Consider the following 18,555-nt stretch of genomic DNA (forward strand, 5'->3'; position numbering starts at 1 on the left):
TCATCAAGAGCCTCTTTTTGTTCTGTGGCACTCACCAGGTTGGCAGCACAGTGCTTGGAACCTTTCAGACACAGAGCATGAGCAAGCAGTGCCCAGTTGCTCAGAGTTTCAGCAGAACAAATTGCAAAAATTCCAGGAACTCAAAACTTTCTGGGAGCTGATAAAGTGTTAGAGGGTTCAGTCAGATATGTGAAGCTAAATTAAGCCAAGCAGTGTATTAATATAGTGAAAAATTTGGGTTTGATGTTACATTTGTCTGAAAGTTTTGGTTGAAACTTAGTATTGTCTAAAATCTGCTAAAGTTTCCATATTTATATATCTATATCAAAATTGTGTGTACATATAAATTTCTGTTTTAAACATGACTGTCTTATAGTATTTAAAATCAAAACCATTAACAGTTTGTTTTCTTGGTTTTGGGGACACACTAACTCCAGGAGTTAAGCCATAGTATCATCATTGCACGTATGTGAAATATAAAAATTGATGCAACATAATGGAGAGAAACCTCACACAAGGACATGTAGGGACAGGACAAGGGGGGATGGCTTCAAACTGAAGGAGATTAAATTTAAATTGGATATCAGGAAGGAATTCTTCACTCTGAATGTGCTGAGGCCCTGGCACAGGGTGCCCAGAGCAGCTGTGGCTGCCCCTGGATCCCTGGCAGTGCCCAAGGCCAGGCTGGACAGGGCTGGGAGCACCCTGGGACAGTGGGAGGTGTCCCTGCCATGGCAGGGGGTTTGGAATAATCTTTAAGGTCCCTTTCAACCCAAACCACTTTGATTCTGTGATAATTTAACCTGTTAATTTAGAGGTGGTCATCCATGCCTACATGAGTGTATGTGCTCACAAAAGGCAGAACAACATTCTTTCATTAACAGATACATATCCGGAAATATCTCATTTTTATTGTATGAAAATATTTCTAATCCTCTAAGCAGCTTGTTGTTTTTTCCTTAATATTATTTAAATACATTTGTGTAAGAGAGTATACAAAATAATTTTGTAAAAACAAAAGGAAACAAGAAAAAAAAGATATTTTTCAGGAGGAAATGCCCTTTGACTATGCCCCTCCCCAAAGTATTTGATTTGGGTCTGTTCTGATTTCATCTGGGCAGTTTTAATTCTGGTGTAATCGTGCCTTGTGTTTCCCTGGAGTGAAGAATGTGACACCTATCAGGCTGGTGTGTTTGAGCAGACAAAGCCTCCACTGACCCCTTTAGATATGAGACTGAATAAATAGGATCAGACAGCCTGTCATGGATGCACTGTAAATAAGTGCTTTAAACTGCTGTCGGTAGCAAAAAAGGAGATTTGGGGCTATGTAGGGTCTAGGATTATTTCCTCCTATGAAAATTCAGCTCCTTATTCTGGATTAGGATTTAGGTGGTTACCTTAAACTAATTAAATAAAACCCCAAAGCCTCTTGGGCAGAACATACCCAGGCTGTAGGACAGAATTAGGAAAAGGGACATTTGCACATTGAGTGACCTGTGTCCCCCCTGTGTCCCTGTTTCAAATGGGACACAGGCAGGGCTTTGGGCTGTGTTCTGTTTTCTAGGACCAGGTTGTGTTTTTACTGAACCATAACTCTGACCAGTCCTCACAGTTAAGCTTTGAAATATTCTTTAGTGAAGTCCTTATTTCAGGCTGCATATTTTGGAAGAATTTGAGCCAAAATGTCCAATTTCAAAACACAATCTTCCTTTTGTTTGTCTTCCTTTATTTTCTGTCCTTATGGAGCAAACCTTTCTGAGCTTTCCCCTGCAGCCTAGAGGGATGTGAAGGTTTTTAATGAGGGCTGAGAGTCTGGTGGGATCCCAGATGTCTGTGGCCCAGCCAGGAGAGCAGCAGAAAGAACAGCAGGATGTTCAAGGGAACACTGCCAGTCAATAGAGCTGTGTGAGCCCAGGTCCTGGCCTCTCCCAGGGCTTGGTTTAATGGAATAATTTTGGGGATTTCAGCTGTGTATACTCTCATTTTCTACATCTTGGTCATGTTTCCCTTTGTTTAGACGCTGAGTGGAATTTGGATTTTCCAAAGCTCAGTGCAATCACTGCACCTTAACTGGTGCATTGCTAGGGCCAGTGGAATTGCTGCCTTCAGGAGATAATAGCATTTAGTTAAAATACATCCAGGTGCATCATGGAATCAGTGCCCTTCAAATAATGTGGTGTCAAAGCCCAGGACATTCCTCTGGCTGCCCTGGGTGATTTGAGACCCTGGCAGGGGCTCAGAGACCTTGGCACGGAGTCACAAACACCCGTGCCTTCAATTTTAACCCATGGAAACAATTACCAACTTTGTGTGAAGAGTTACAAGCCACAACAGTTTGAGTAGAATAATAGTGAATTTATCACAGGGTGAAAAAGTAGAATTTTGGGTGTTTAGAATGGGGGTTCAAGAGGCAAGATGGAGGAATCTGAGCATGTCCTGTCCTCCTCCTTCTTCTTGTCCTCCATCCTCTGCTGTGATGGTGGCACTTCTGGATTGGTTTAGAGTAGAGACAGACTGTCTAACATAGGTGATAGGTATTGGAAAATTATTGTAAATAAAGTACATGTAGTTCTTGGTATAAAAAGCCAACACCACCCCAAGGGCAGGGACTGTGCCACAACCCGACCTGCTGGACAGATCTCAGCAGGTCAGAGAGAGAATGGAATGGATAAGAGAAAATAAACAATCTTGAAAAGCAGAGCTGAGGAATTTCAACTTCTTCAGTCATGGAACTGGGAAAAAAAAGAGACTTTCTGATACCTTGGGGTCATCTCAACCGCAGAAACCCAAGAATGTGGCATGCATCAGGAATCTGGCCAAAAGAGCAGGTTTCTAGCAAAGGCCATCATCAAGAAAACCATGGCACTTCAGTTAAACCCTCATCAACTCTTTACCCCAGGTGTGCACACACAGAGGGTGATTGTGCAGAGTGACTGAGCTCAGCCTGGTTTCCACCTGTGCTTATGGAAGTTGTGTTCAGAGCAACCATAAAAGTGAACACTTGAAAGCTGCATTTGTATTTCTAAGTGATTCCTAGTCATCCTAGTATCTTCAAGGATGAGCTTTTAAAGCTGTGCAATAAGTTGAAATTTGTGTTTCATTTTTTCTGTCTTGACCACTGCTGCTGCTTCTGTGGCTTCTTGTGGCTGGTGGTAAATCTCTAATATCCTGGGCTAGGTCTGTTGTGAAGCAGTCTTTTCAGAGAAGCCCCTTTCCAGCTATGAAAGGGTAAATACACAATTTCTTAAGCTAGAATTGAGTGCCAAGGCTCAGTTTGTGGTGCTGCTCAAAACGTTGTGAAATGAATTGTTGAGAAACTGTGGTAGAAAATGCTTAATCACAGTGATGCAGAAAGCTAATGCATGCCCCCAGTGCTCAGCTATAAATATGGAGTGATGCTTGAATTGTTAATGAACTATTTGCATTTTAGAGTTTGATGAAGCTTGATTTATCATTAGACAATTTGCTCATTGTCTAAATATTCCAAAATTGTGGCGTTCTTACATTGTCACTTCCCTATTTATTGTTATTTGTATTAATAGCTCTGACATCTTTTTCCATTTCAAAAATATCAAAGTACTTGAGAGGCAAAATTAAATCTATTTGCCCATGGTACTGACATGATAAAGTGAGGGAATTAAAGGTGAGGGGATTTATTCATGGTGGCAGAAGTGGAAACACAACCTGTCTCCAGTTCAAGTTCTATTTATTCCTCGCCAATGTACAGCTCCTGAAACAAGTGTAGGCAAACAGGATCTCAGTACAGAAAACAGCACAAACACTTTATATATTGAAAAAGAAACCTGGAGTTCAACTAAATCTAATTATGTGCTTTTCTCTTTTTCTCCTTTTGGATATTTTGTTCATCTGACTGGCCATCAATATTTAGAAGAAATGCATATTCCTACTCCTATTACTTGTAAGTACTTGACTGGGGATGAGGTTTTATGAGCATGTTCACCCTGTGGTAATTTTGTGCTTTGTTTTATTTTTTTTTATTTTTGTTTCTCTTTTTTAAATTTTTTTTTACCACTCCATTTATCCTTGTCCTTCCAGCAGAATGTGTTTTATTTTCCCAGTTGCACGCTGTTACGTTTTCCCCATTTTCCCACTGCACCTGTAGCTGTGCCTGCAAACATATGAATGTCCACAGATATGCCAGTTATGGTTTATAATTCCTCAAACTGGATATTCATCTTTAGATTGGATATCAGGAAAAATTTCTTCACCAAAAAGGCTGTCCAGCACCAGAACATGTGGCCCAGGGAAGTGATGGAGTCACCACTGAGGCATTTATTTAAAAGTTGTGTAAATGTGGCACTTGGGGACAGGGTTTAGGGATGGACACAGCAGTGCTGGAGGAACAGTTGGACTTGATGATCTTGGAAATCTTTTCCAACATAAATGATTCTATGATTCTGTAAATGCTAATGAACAAATACAGAGCGTCCCAAGTGCACCTTTTTAATTGCCCATTGCTTGTAGCCACGCTTCAGGGAAATTCACACCTGAAAGTGATTGTTGGGAATTTCTCAGCCCTGGGTGTAAGCTTTTTAAAAACCTTAATGTTTCTGACAACTGGGAGTTGACATTATCCCAGCAAACATCCCTGTTCCTGGGGCTGCCAGGTTCTGAGTGTTGGTTTAGATCATTGGATGATGAAGTGGTTCAGATATTCAGATCTAAATCACCTGTCCAGTCCTAATGACAATGCTGCATAATTAAGGCAGTTGTTAAGGCACATGAAAATGCTTCACACATCAGTACTTCCAGAGCCATCTGTTGCCTAAAGATTGAGGGGCTGGGAAGCAATCAGGGCCAAGCTGTTTCTGCCATGCTAATGGTTGTCAGAGGATCTGGGGGAGGAGAGGGCTGGATCAATGATGTGAGGAAAAAGTCCTGGAGAAGTGAGCTGAGGCCTGTGCTGCCATCAGAGGGCTGGGAGGGATGGAGAGGGCAGCAGCTGCTGGGGACAGCAACAGCTCTGCCCTGCCCAGCTCTCAGCAGCAGCAGGAGCTCTGTCACTGGCACCAACCCTTCCCCAGAGCCTGCCAGGCTTGTCAGGGCTCTGAAACCCACTGAGCTGTCCAGAGGGCCACACCAGCCCTGACAGCCCCTCCTGGTCTGCTGCTCCAGGATCTGCCTCCTTTGCCTTCCCTGCAGTTCCCCCTTGGCTCATCTTGGTGCTTTTTTCTGGTTTCAGCAAGTCAGGAGAATGAGAGGGTTGGTGTGATTCCATTTTAAAGGCAGCTGGTTTCTTTTCCGTATGGGTTGCTTTATGTCCAAAGAACAGGGCAAAGGAGGATCCCTACTCACCACAACTTGGAGAGTTTTGTTTCTCCATGACCTGTCAGGAAGCTCTTGAAGGAGGAACCTTTCCCACTTCCCAAGCATGTGAGGAGCCTTAGGACACCATCAGGAGTCTTGACTTTGCCCAGTGATGTGATTGTAAATGCAGAGTAACTCCATTTCCTCTAGACCTCCCACTGGCTCACCCAGAATGGAATTTGACCTCAAGTAGTCAGATTAAAGAGGAGGTTAACTCAGTGTAAAGTAGGGGCTGGTTCTAACCCAAAGGTGCTAGGAACTAGTTGAATTTATTGGTAGAACCTTTCCTCTTCTGCACATTTCTCATGCTTTACTGTTTGGTCTCCTTACAACCAGTAGCACCACTGCCTGAGAAATTCAGTGCCATTATAATTCTGTCTTTTTCCAGCAGGCACTATGTGGTCAGCATGTTCCCTGCTTTATTTTATTTTGAGATCTGTGTGTTTAAAGAGATGAATCAACTTCCGAGCCCTCTGTGACCCATTTTACAGCTGCACAACATTGCTTTAAGCAGTCAGCTGAGGATTGTTCTGCCAGAACAAGCACAAGGGTCTGTTTGCTGTGGGTCACTTTGCTGGACCCCTTTTCCTCAGGGAGCAGTGACTCAGGAAAAGTGAAGAGAAAACCCTCAGGAGGGTCACCCCAGCCTAGGGTTGCAATGAGCTCCAGCAGAGGCAGAAGGAAGGGCTTTAATAAGGTTTAATGAGGCAGATGTGCACCATGCAGCACATCACACCAGGGGAAACCAGAGGTGCCATCAGGCAAGCTGAGTGTTCATAGGAGCCACTGGAGGTTGGGGCTCAGCTTGCAGAATTCACAGAGCTTTTCCTCCCCAGTACCACACCCAAAATGCTCTGCAAGGAGCTCACTCTTAGCTCTGGTGCTGTCCCAGGGACAGCTCTGCAAGCTGGAGGCACCAAATCAGCAGTGACCTCCCCATAGACACTGCCAGCACCTGTGGTGGTGCTCACAGGGGTCCCAGGATGAGAGAAGAGATGAGGATCTGACTCCAGGTTTCAGAAGGCTGATTTATTATTTTATGATATATATTATATTAAAACTGGACTAAAAGAATAGAAGAATGTATTTCATCACAAGGCTAGCTAAGAATAGAAAAAGAAAGAAAATTATAACAAAGGCTTGTGTCTCGGACAGAGAGTCTGAGCCAGCTGACTGTGATTGGCCATTAATTAGAAACAACCAACATAGGCCAGTCACAGATCCACCTGTTGCATTCCACAGCAGCAGATAACCATTGTTTACATTTTGTTCTGAGGCCTGTCAGCTTCTCAGGAGGAAAAATCCTAAGGGAAGGATTTTTCATAAAATGTGTCTGTGACATGCACAGGCTCTGCATGCTTGGCTCACATCTGGTCTGTTCCCTGCACTGGGAAAACCAAGCTCGGCTTTGGATTTTTTGCCCCTTGAGCAACAATCAAGGTAAAAGGGATGTTCCAGTAGTGAGGGAAGGAAGCAGGAGAGCCCATGAAGGAGCACACAGTGAAGTTCTACTGAGTTTCATGTTTCAAGTTTCACATGAAATAGGGTGTTTCATTGGAATTGCTAAGGACTGTGCAATTCTTACCCAAACTTGATTCAAATTGCCCTGGACTCCTATGAGCAGAGAGGTTGGATTTCAGTTTATTTGAAATGCTGTGGAAATTACAGCAGCAATATGGGTATATACAGATTTAAAAAAAAAAAAGAATTGGTTTCTATGCTATGACCTTGCATGAATTATTTAGTCCTGAAGCAAAATTCAGTTGAGTGAGTTACCAGTGTTGAAAAGCTGGTTCCCAAATAGATCTGCTGGCAGATCTTTAAATGTGACCATATGGACTGTATCCCTTCATGTTTGGTTTCAGTTTCTGGACTTCAAAGCTGTGTTCCTTAGAGCAACTCTTGTCTGCTTTCAGATAATTCCTCCTAAGCATTTGTCATCTTCTGTACAGGCATTTCTTCTTGTTAGGGACCAAAATCTCCTATCCTAACTCTTCCAAACAGTTCTATAATGATAATTCTATTAAATTCCAAGCAGCTCTATAATGATAATTCTTTTAAAGTCACAGAGACTTTTTTGAGGAGTACCTGGTCTTTACAGAGACAGAACACAACATTTTGGTCATCCCTAGACTGGAGCTCTGCCCTCAGCCAGTCTTGTGTTCTGCTGCAGTTCAGGACTGGAAAATCTGATTCTGTGAGATGGCTGAGTACCTGCAGCTCTGACTGGTGAGACCAGTCCAAAATATTCACTTATAGGAGCAGCTGCTTTGGGCATGCATAGTTATTACGTAAATAGTTGTGGGATTCTTGTATAGCTACACTTGATTGAAAACTTCCCACAACATATAGGAAAGGATGAAAGAGAAGCCCATAAAAATCTTTAACATGATTTAAATGGAAATGCAACCCAGGAGACTTCGATTCCTGACTTGTAACTCTTTGTGCAGGGTCAGCATCATATTGTGTACCTCAGTTTACCCATTAGCAAAGGTGATTGCTTGGGGGTTGAGATCCTGTGAGGAGAAAGAGATGGAATAAGGAGTTCTTGTCCTGGAGCACTCCTTGTATCCCTGTGCCCAGGGTGATGCCTGAACCTTTCCAGAGGAGTTACTCTGTATTTACACCAACACAAATGGTGTCTGAGGCTGGGACAGAATTGCTGCTTTCTCTCTGCACTTCAGTTTAATGTGCAATGTAAGATATCAGCCCATTCAGGTCTGGAAGATGTTGGTTTCATTCCCAGCTGAAGCTGTAAAGCACAGACAGCAATTCATCCAGTTTACAGAAGGGTTTGCATCTAGTGACAGACACCTCTTTTGCAGCAGTATTTTCAACTGCAGCAATCCAAATCATGATTTTATTATCTGCTCACCAGGAAAATAAATGGAAATGTTTTCTGTGTGTGGGTTGTTTGTTTTGGTTTGTTTCTTTCTCCTGGGCTGGGTAATGGCTGCAGAATGAAATTTAATCAAGAGCAATATGAGACCAGGGAAGAATTTCTGGAAATACAGAGATTCATGTATGTGTTACAAGCACTCAGTTTAATGTTATTTATTAGAAAAGGGTACTCAATGGCCAAGATGTTTTCCTTTTCCCTGAACTGCCCAGAGCTCCAGGGACATGACTGCAATGTAGGAAGTCCCTTTAACTCCCACTGGAATTTCACACCAGTTTTAATTGTTGGGTCGTTTTAGCTGGGAGTTTCTTTTCATGGGAGAGATTGCAAAGGTTATTAAGCTAAATTTATACTTGGATTTTTTTGAGATAACAAAGTTTATGCTGAATTTATTGCCACCATCTGTGGGAAATTTGAAAAGAAAAACATCCCTTTATTTTATTTAGAAGTGTACCTCTGTAGAGCCACATTCACACATAAATATCTCCAAGTATTTCCATGGATGGTGGGATCTGCCTGCACAGGTCAGCTTGCTAAATCAGGATTTTGAGAAGAAACATTCTCATTAGGTGCTTTTCTCATCAGATGATGGAAAAACAGGATCATTAATCAGTGGCTATGCTTGTCTAATGAAAGCAAATTAAAAAATAATATATCAAAATGCAGAAAGTAGATGAGATGGTATTTAGAACGTGTCTGTATGGTGATTGCAAGCCTCAACCTTGCAGAGGGCAGGGTTTGTGGGTGTCTGTGCCAGCAGAGACTAATACTGCATGGCTCCCACGTGCACCTGGCTTATCTAAAGTCTGGTTGTAAGTAAAACTAAAAAATAAATATAAAAAAAAAAATCCCCCACAAGTAGTGATTAATTTGATCAAGTTAAGCTTAGATCATACTCTCAAGAGCCTGTGCTTGTACACCCACAGTACAAAACACTCAGGGCATTCTTTTGGCTTATCTCCACTTTCTCCTGCCCTGTGAAGTTTGCTCTGTGACACTGGCCTTTGCTCTTCACTACACCTTTACTACACCTTTACTACAGCAACCTCCCTCTGCTCCTGCCACAGCCTGGCTTCAGCAGAGCCGGTGTTGAAAGCAGGTTCAGGAGGGGCAGGTGAGGAAGCACACATTTAATCCAGAGCATGGAGCAGGTGTGTGACAGAGCACTGCCCCGAGCTCCCACCCCTCTGGCTCTGCTCACACCCCTCCAGTGACCAGCATTTCCCTGCCTGCTGCCCCTCTGGCTTCAGAGATGGGCAGCTCCTCCTGCATGGAGCTCTCCCCCAGTTTAGGATGAGCAGCTTCCCCAGAGCTTCCCACTCCCCAGCCCCTGCAAGCAGCGAAAATGTGATGGTGTTTGCAGGGGTCTTAGGATGAGGGAAGAGATGAGAATGTTGACTCCATGTTTCAGAAGGCTTGATTTATTATTTTATTATATATATTATATTAAAACTATACTAAAGAATAGAAGAAGGGATTTCATCAGAAGGCTAGCGAAGAATAGATAAATAATGATAACAAATGATGTGACTGACCGAGACAGTCTGGACAGCTGGGCTGTGATTGGCCAGTAATTAGAAACAACCAACATGAGACCAATCACAGATGCACCTGTTGCATTCCACAGCAGATAACCATTGTTTACATTTTATTCCTGAGGCCTTTGAGCTTCTCAGGAGAAAAAATTCTAAGGAAAGGATTTTTCACGAGACATGTCTGTGACACGAGAACAACTCCCCTCTGGTCTCTTTTCATGTTTGAAAACCCATCAGCCCTATCTGATTTCCTCTTCTCTAGATTAAAGATCCACATTTCCTTTGGCCTTTGCTTGTAGATCATGTTTCCAGCTTTACCTTTCCTGTCCTTTGTGTGAGCCCCTGTGGCACATGTCTGATTTGAAGAGCAGTGTTGGCAGCAGAGCCCTCTCCAACCCTCAGTCAGAGCAACAGGATCACCCAGTTAGTGATCGCCAGTTACAGTGCCATGCCCTTACTTTCAAACCAGCATGAAATCATTCTTCCAAATTGGATTTGTCATCTCCTACAGATTTAGGGCATGGAGATCCTTTCCAATAGATCTGCTGTTTGACCAGTGCTTCCTGGGATTTGCATGGTTCATCACTGCCTGCCTTGAATTGGAGTAGATTCCATCACAAATTACAGGTGTACTCCTAGGAGTTTGCTACGCACAATTCTCTAAAAGGAATTTTATTTTGTTTTTTTTTTACTTTCTCAAATTGCTTATTGAAAATGAGCAATACGCAATTTGTGTCTGTAGGAGGAAATTTCATGTTTAACTTACATGATCTATACCTAATGTCTAAATTACCTGTGCATGCAAATCTACACCACAGTGTACAAAATCCATCCTTAGAAACATCTAAAATTAAATCTGTCAACGTACGTGCACGAGAGTTCTCCAGGAGTGGCAGTTACAGATTTAATGTTCATGCATGTAGAATTGATAGAAAAAGTTACAGAAGAGTTTGAAGCTGCTTTTAAAAAATAATCCCTGACAGTCATCCAAACCTCCATGAAACAGGAATCTGATCCTGCAGATAGTTCTAACAGAAAATATTGCTGGAGCTTCCTGATTAATGCCCGTGGCAGTAAATGGTTTGTGCTTGATACCAGGTTTGCATTCCTTGACTGTTTAAGTAGAACTCCCACAATTTTAATATAGTGCTTCAGATTTTATTTCTAGTCTCTGATAGGAGTAGAAGTTTCAAAAAATAACCAAATCAAATCTCCATTTTTTTTTTCCCTCAAATTCACACTTCTGTTCACTGCCAATGGCTTTTCTCCTTGCTTTAGTGGGGTCAGCATCAACTGCCTGATTATACAGCTGGTTTCATTTTTTCACTCAGCTTTGAGCATCTTTCTGTCTCACCCCTCCTCTGTGTGTGTGCTGCTTGCAAACATCATCTTTTCATTTCCAAACTGAAAAGAGCAACCCGGTAAACTCCATCCATGGACTCCTGCCTCCTTCTTGCCACATTTCCCTTTACCCTTGGATGTAAACCAGCATTAAGATCATTTTATGCACATCCTGACATTCTGTGTCGATTGTATCACACTTCCCCCCAATATCTGCCTGGTCCTTTATTCCCTCCCCTTTTCAGCTGCATCTTGCATGAGTGGGGAGGTGTCTGCTCCACGAGGGGTGTCAGCTGTGCTGGGGACACTGTGGGCACGCAGCCAGCCCATGGCTGACACTGATGCTGCCAGAGCAGCTTTGTTGGGCTGTTGCAGTGGCTCTGTGCAGGGCACTGGGGAGAGCAGGAGCCATGTCACCAGCGTGGCTTGTCAGTGATTCACAGAGATCTCTTGGAGCGCCCTATTTTTGGGAACGGCATTTCTAGATAAATGCTTTTCCATTTCCAAAAGGCTTTTTTTTTTTTTTTTTTTGACGTGCTGGGAAATAAACCTCTACCTAGCTGTGGGTTTTAAGTCACATCCCTAACATTCTGGAAAGTGCTAGTCATTTGATTTTCTAATCTTTTCTATGAATTATAATGATGGTAAGGACCAAATAGGCTTAGTCCTGTGCTGCCACTCTCTCCAGACACAGAACGGCAGCAGCAAAGGCACGTTTAGAAACTGAGAGCCCCTTGATGTGTCTGGCAAGCTTAGCTCTGAAATCCTCAAAAGAGATCTGTCTTCCTTTTCCCTCTAAATTTAGATGAAGAATTTTTACATTCTTGGAACAGAGAGGGAGGAAGGTGGAAACTGATAAGGCGCTGTGGAAAGAAAATTGTGGCGTTTTCAGATGCAGACCTGGGTTGTGTGTGCGAGGTAGATTGAGAACTTTAAACTCATGTCACCTTTTCTTTTTAGGCATTCAAGCCAATGTTTTAGGGGCCTCTCTGTCTTCTACAGGACCAGGTAGAACTCCTTTGCATAGGGCTTTTGTAAGCAGGCCTTTGGGGACTAAGGGGCTTGGGTTTGGGTTTATTTTTTTTCCTGCCTAGGACATGCAGAAATGTTGTTGCTCATTCACTCAAAGACAAAACAAGTTTGCCAGTTCCTGCTCTTTGTAGCCTGTTGGGATTTCTGAAAAGATACCAGGCAATGGGGACTTACAGATAATTATTGCCACAAATAATTTAACTTATACTGAATGAGGAAGTTGCCCCTTTTGACTCACCATTTTCAACCATTGGAGTCATGGTCTGTAGTGGCTCACCCCAGCAGTCCAGAGTGCTTGTTATTAAGGACTTCTGCATTTTGGATTAGTGTTTCCCACTGAGTGATTTTAATTCTTGTTGCCAAGGAATTCACACAGGCATGTACGATTAGCAAACCATCAGGATTAAAAGATCCACACGGCAGAGTTAAAGCACTTCAAGGCTATTTTAGTTACCCCAGGTACCACAGCACAAAAAAAGCAGGGGCTCCCATGTCTGCAGCTCCCAGCTCCTAAATCTGCCTGCTGAACACTGGAAGCAAAGCTTTTAACAACACCAGCTTTTTGCTTCATCACTCAAGGACTGCTCCCCTCTTTGCATCTTCATCTGCACAAGTGGAGACACCACGGGGGTTTGGGGAGATCTGAGTGAGCCCCCTGGGATGATGGACCCAATTTGAACAGCTCTGGGCTTGGATTGGAACCACCAATTGTACATGGCTGAACCCCAACTGGCTGAGCAGATGAGATACATGTGTTTGTTCAAAAGTTTGCAGCAAAATCCGAGTTTTTTCCATAAATCTGTGCTCTCCTGATCTGGATTATCTTTCTTTAAAACAGGCTTTTCCCACAGACATAGGCAAAGGATTTAGCTCTCTTTGACCCTTCTTTCCAAACAAGTCTAAGTGGCCAAGCTGCCCATCTCCTGAAGGCTGGGGCTCAGCTGTGTGCTTGAACTTGCCTGTAAATGCCACTCTGACATGTTCTGGGCATAAATAGAGCCTGTTAGACTATGTTGGAAGGAGTACCTTTTCTTTTTTTTTGGAATCTAATTAAGTTTGAAAGATGGGTAGTACTTACCATAAGCATGTTGTTTTTAGAGAATAAAAACCTCTTTGCAAAATGATTTAGTTGTTAGGATTTTTTTTTCTTCTTTGAGTTGGAGAAGAGAAAGAAAACTAAAGCTCCTTCTTACAGTAATCTGTTTTTCTCCCTTTTATTTTATTTTCTTATCTAGGGAAGAGGTGTAAGCAAAGTTCTTTGCTGGTGCTAGGGATTTGTGTGATATTTTTTCAAGGTGTGGATTGTAGAATGTCACACATTCATTTTTAAAGGGTTTTGCTCTCTGATACGAATGAAGCACAGGGCAGTCAAATGTCAGTGGAAGCTTAGCAGCTCACTTTTCCTGCTTCTCTCCATTTTATTATGCTCTGTGTTTGCAAAAGAGGAGCCTCTTATGTTCTCAGCTTTGTTAGTGTTTTCAGAGCAGGCGTGCTGCTTTTGACAAAGTTTTTGCTGTCTCCTCAAAACAAGCAAAGACCCATTTTCCCAGAACAGGGCCATATTTGGACATTGCTAAAACAACTTCAACCTTCAGCGTGCCCCACCCTTCCCTGGCTGGGCATCCCAGAGCAGTTCCAGGCTGTGCCAGGGCTGCTGCCCTCACTGCTGTGCTTGGGGACAGGACAGAACTCTGCTCCAGCTCTCAGGTGGCACAGAGCCGGGTCTCACACTCCCTCGAGGAGCATCCCATGGGATGGATGCAGATGGATGCAGATGTCCTGGTCCCCCTGAGCGAGCAGTGCTCTCATCCCCAGCCCTCTGCTCCTCCTGGAGCGCGCAGCACCCGCTCTGGGGCTGGCCCTGTTCCACCCTCTCCAAGGCACCTGCTCCAGGGTTTGGACCTCTTGTACCCTCTCTGAGGCTGAGGTAGCACTCCCACTGCTGGGGTGATGCAGGTGTGTGCATTGAGTGACGGGGAGGGAGAGCTGCAGGCTGGTATCTCGATATTCCTCGCACTCCAGAAATTGCGTTAAAAACCCGCGGGATCCCCTGGCGTGCGGTTTGTCACATGCCTTGCATGCCTGACCAGGTGGGGTGATTTTGTCAAAATATTTTGCCATTCCTTTGCTTTTAATGAAGGCAAACTGACCTTGCTTTCTCCCCTCTCCAAACCACCCAAAGGAAGCTAGCCAAGAAGCAGAAGGAGACTCAGACCAGCACGCAGAGGGAGATGGGTCCTGTGGCTTCTTCTGACAAGACCTCCACCAAACTCAGTGCTGTTCACAATGAAGAAGCTTTTTCTTCCAGCTGCCAAGATGTTAATGGATTCAGTAAGTTTAACTTGCTTGCAATGGATATGACCCCCTTGGAGAGCTCTGGGTTCTTAAAAGGACCCATTCCTTTGGGCACAATGTTGAGGAGTTAGGAATGGCAGTGATAGAGATGGTTGCAAAAGCTCCATAGAAATCTGGAGTGTCTCTGATATTGCCCCTGGTTTCACTGTCAGACAGGTGGAGAACATTCCTCTGGGTCCAAATCTACTGAGAATAATTTATAAAGCTTGTTCTAATAACTGCATCAGAATAAGAGGCACATGTTTGTATGTTGTTTAGAAATACTTTTCCTTTGTGAGTAGAGGAGTCACGTCCCTTAGTTGACTTGTGGGATTAAATAACATTTTCTGTATGAGATTGTTATGAAAGAAGGCCTGGTCTCCTGGCTAGAGAACTGGAATGGAAAGACAGCATTTTTTCCTTTGTCTGTGTCCTCGGTTTATTCTTCACACGGGTTCAGTAAAACTGATCTTAGTTAACATTTGTAAACCACCCAGACCTCTGTAGATATAAGAGTTTTGTGGGTAAAGCAGCACCAAGTCCTACTTTAGCCTCACTAGATCATCCAGGTTGAGTGCATGGTGGATTGCATGGTGGATTTGTAAACTTTTTTCGTATTAAATAAATTTAAACTTAGACACTATGGGCATGTCACTCCTTCTTTTGACACTCAGCCTGTTAGTCTGGACAAGGGACATCTGTGAAACTCCAGTGTGTACTAAAAGTCTTTATTAAGCGTCTTTAGTGAAGGTTTTTTTTTTTCCCCCCAATTACCAAAATGGAAGTTCTCATGATAGAAAATGTGTTTTATCATTGAAACGTCCCCTGAGTGGGGCAGGTTGAGTGAATTCTTCCTTTCCCTCTCTGCAGGTCATGTCAAATCCCATCTGCATGTGCTGCTACTGCCACTTTGTGTAGCACACCTGTGAGATGGATAAATAGGTGTCTGGGACAGCCAAGGCTGGCAGGGAACACTTCTCTCTGATATTAAATTGACTTCAGTCAAGATTTAATTTTCTCAGGTGCTGAATAGCTCTATCCTAAGGAGGCAGCAAGAGTTCTGTGGGGCTCGTATCTCTGAAAGCCAGGAGAGCAGCAGACAGTGTTGTATCCCCAAAGAGCAGAGGCAGCTTGGCTGGAGTATGGGGAAAATCAAATGTTCAGCACTTCCCTCAGAATGTGGGCTTCTGAAAGTTGGGGGATTATTTTTCCAACCAGAAAATCAAAAAAGAGACAATCTTGAAATGTGGCCTCATCTTTTCCCCCCACCCTTGTTATTTTGACAGACTAATTAAGTCAGCTGACTCATTTGCTTGAAATTGCAACTGTAGAGAATATGATGTATCAAATTTTGTAAAGAAACAGCACTCCAGGTTTTCAATTTTTTTAGTCAGTTAGATCTTTACTTGTCTGACATCTCGGCAGATTTTATCACTGCCTTCCCCTATAACCTGAGTCAGTCATGGGTGGATTTTTAAATTTTTTTTTCCTTATATTTATTTTTTTTTCCTCTCATATCTATGAGAAAGAATTATCAATAAACCTTCGTGATTTCTCCAAATTTTTTACTGCCAAGTCCAGGATGCTGAGGTGTTGGAGGTAAGTTCTGTGCAGTAGTGTGCACATGCTGATACAGGAATTTTATGAGTAAAAGAATTCCTTGAAAAGAAAAATAAAATAAATTGCCTTAATGGAGTTTAATACTTGTGGGTTCTATACAGGCCTACTTTTGAATAACATAATAGGATTATTTCTTAACCTTAATAGAGTTTTACAGGGTTTATCCACCAGAGCTGTTGAAATCAACTGTCTTTACAGCAGCCAGATTCATTCTTAAATAGTTTTTTTGCCTGCCCACAGTAAATAGCATTTACAGCAGCCCATGATGGGCAGTCACCCTGTCTGTCCTGCCCTGAGCTGCCTGCAGCAGGGATGAGGAAATGCCCCTCTCCTTCTGGAGGAACAGCCCACCAAGAGAAGCAAAGTGTTTTCAATGCCAGGGTCACCTTGCCAGCTCACAAAAGCAATCAAACAGAACAAGACAATTTGCTAAGTGGGATCCCTCAGTTATTGAATGACTTGCAGGCAACTTTACCTGCAGAATGCAATGTCCTTGCAGGGCTTGTGTCCTTGCCTCCGGCTTTTACTTTCTGTCACAACAATTCTGATAACTTTTCAGACAGAACAAACTCAGTGAGTGCCTACAGAAGGTTTTCTTTTCCCATCTCTTTCCAGTTGGCCCCTGCTCTGCTCCTGGGTGAGTCCTGTCCAACCTCCTGTTGCTGCTTACCCTGCCTCCCTGCTCTGCCACCACACAGGACTATTTCTAAATCAATTAGATTTAAAAATCCCACTTTCAAGGTGCTGCCTGATGCTCTGCACCATGAGGGAGATAAAAATGAACAGCTGCCCTCCTCCTTATCAGCCCCGTGTTTTCTGTTGAGGCATCAAGACCCCAGGTCTTGCTGAAAAGAGAAAGAGAATTGGGCATTTATCTTCCCTGGCCTGAAGCAAAGCCCCTCATCCCTCTTCCCATTCTGCAGTGTTAGTTGTTATCCTGGCAGGATTCTCACTGATACATACAAGTGTTGAAATTAGAGATTTTTTGGACTCAGCCTCTGTCTCTGACAGCCCACAGAACCAAAGAAGGTGTTTGGTGAAACATAAATTGTTCTGTGGCTGTTCCAACTTGTCTGCTTTTACCTGGGGATTATGAACAGTCACAGTTGGTCATTTTTTCAAATATCTTGTTTTTTTTTTTAAGCTATCAATATATCCCAGCTCCATGAAAGGCAGGTGGTGGCCCTGGCAGGGGCTGAGCAGCTCCCTGGAGTGCAGGAATGTTGGGAGGCAGCACAGTCACCTGTAGACACTGGCTCAGGGCAGGGTTATTATGGAGCAAGGTGGGAAATGGGAAACCAAGTGGGCCTAAATTTGCCCCCCAGGGTCTGCACTGACCAGAAGTGTGTGCAGGGGGTGGTGAACACACAGAAATCATGGGCAGCGTGGCAGAGATGGGATGGGCAGCAGTGGATCAGCTCAAAGGAACTGCCATGGACCAGCCTTGTCCAGGAGAATTCCCTGTCCCACCCTGGCATCCTTGCAGGGGTTCTGGCAGGAGCTGTTGGATTCTGAGGATTTAACCCATTAAAATGCAGCCAGTTTTGCTGGAGACTGATTAATAAGGTGCTTTAATTAATGCTTTACCTGTTTGACATCCCATTTTGGGGGGAGACAGCTCTGCAGACACCCTGCAGGAGGGACACAGATGAAGGAGGGGCTTTAATGCTTCAGGCAGAGCATTCTGGAAGTGGGGGATTGAGTTCTGCAGGAGGAACCACTACCATAAGTTACCAAGTGATTTCACTTACGAGAACAAGAAGAGGAGAGGGAGGTGTAGGCAAGTGGCACTCAGGGTTTAAGGGATCCATTTGTACCAGGAAACTTCAAAATTCAAACCTTTCCACAATCCTCCACGATTTTATGATCAGTGAGATGCAAAGGTCTTCACAGAAGACAAGCACAGCAAGGTAAAGTTCTTACTCCTGCCCCATGGATAATTTTCACTCATAATTAGGTGGCCTGATAAATGCTGTCTAAGGACTTGTAGGGTTGTGGACATGAGATGCTTCCTTTAGTAAAAAAATTCTTAAAATAATTTAGAAATAAAAGGCTAACCCACATTTTATCAAATGCATAAAAGGAAAATGTACTAAATTCCCTTTTACTGGCTTCCATGGGATTCTTGTGGGGTTTGCTAGTTTAGGAAATATTATAAAAATTAAAGAATAATTTTCAGAATAGGAAGGAGCCTTCACCACTCTGCATGACTGGAGGGATCTGTGTGGCCTCACGTGCCACTCCAGAGAGCACAAAGAGAATTTTAAATGAAGTCTTAATCTCTACCCTGATGTGAAATCCTCTCTGGACGTGTTTCCTTTGATTACAGACCCAAGTGCCTGTGAGAAATGCTAGTTAGAAAGCAGCCCTGTGTATACATCTCATTATACACTCTGACTGATTTCAGAAGCAAGTTCTCCAAAGTTTTAAGAAACTTCTCTTTTGTGTTGGTGGGTTTTGGGGGAT

The 18,555-nt window shown here is 43.3% G+C and overlaps 1 protein-coding gene across 11 annotated transcripts in view; it reads left to right on the plus strand.

Annotated features, from left to right (window-relative positions):
* The window catches only part of PTPRT (protein tyrosine phosphatase receptor type T), a 477,859-nt gene that overhangs the window by 401,402 nt on the left and 57,902 nt on the right, over window positions 1-18,555 (plus strand). For 5 of the 11 annotated variants that reach the window (XM_074553619.1, XM_074553620.1, XM_074553627.1 and 2 more), the window contains 3 exons: window positions 3,853-3,919; window positions 12,064-12,111; window positions 14,318-14,466. In XM_074553619.1, the coding sequence (XP_074409720.1) occupies window positions 3,853-3,919; window positions 12,064-12,111; window positions 14,318-14,466 (264 nt within the window). The remainder of the gene's footprint in view (window positions 1-3,852; window positions 3,920-12,063; window positions 12,112-14,317; window positions 14,467-18,555) is intronic. The other 6 variants (XM_074553625.1, XM_074553628.1, XM_074553629.1 and 3 more) reach the window with 3 other exon arrangements.

Source organism: Zonotrichia albicollis, chromosome 17 (assembly GCF_047830755.1).
Source record: "Zonotrichia albicollis isolate bZonAlb1 chromosome 17, bZonAlb1.hap1, whole genome shotgun sequence".
NCBI lineage: Eukaryota > Metazoa > Chordata > Aves > Passeriformes > Passerellidae > Zonotrichia > Zonotrichia albicollis.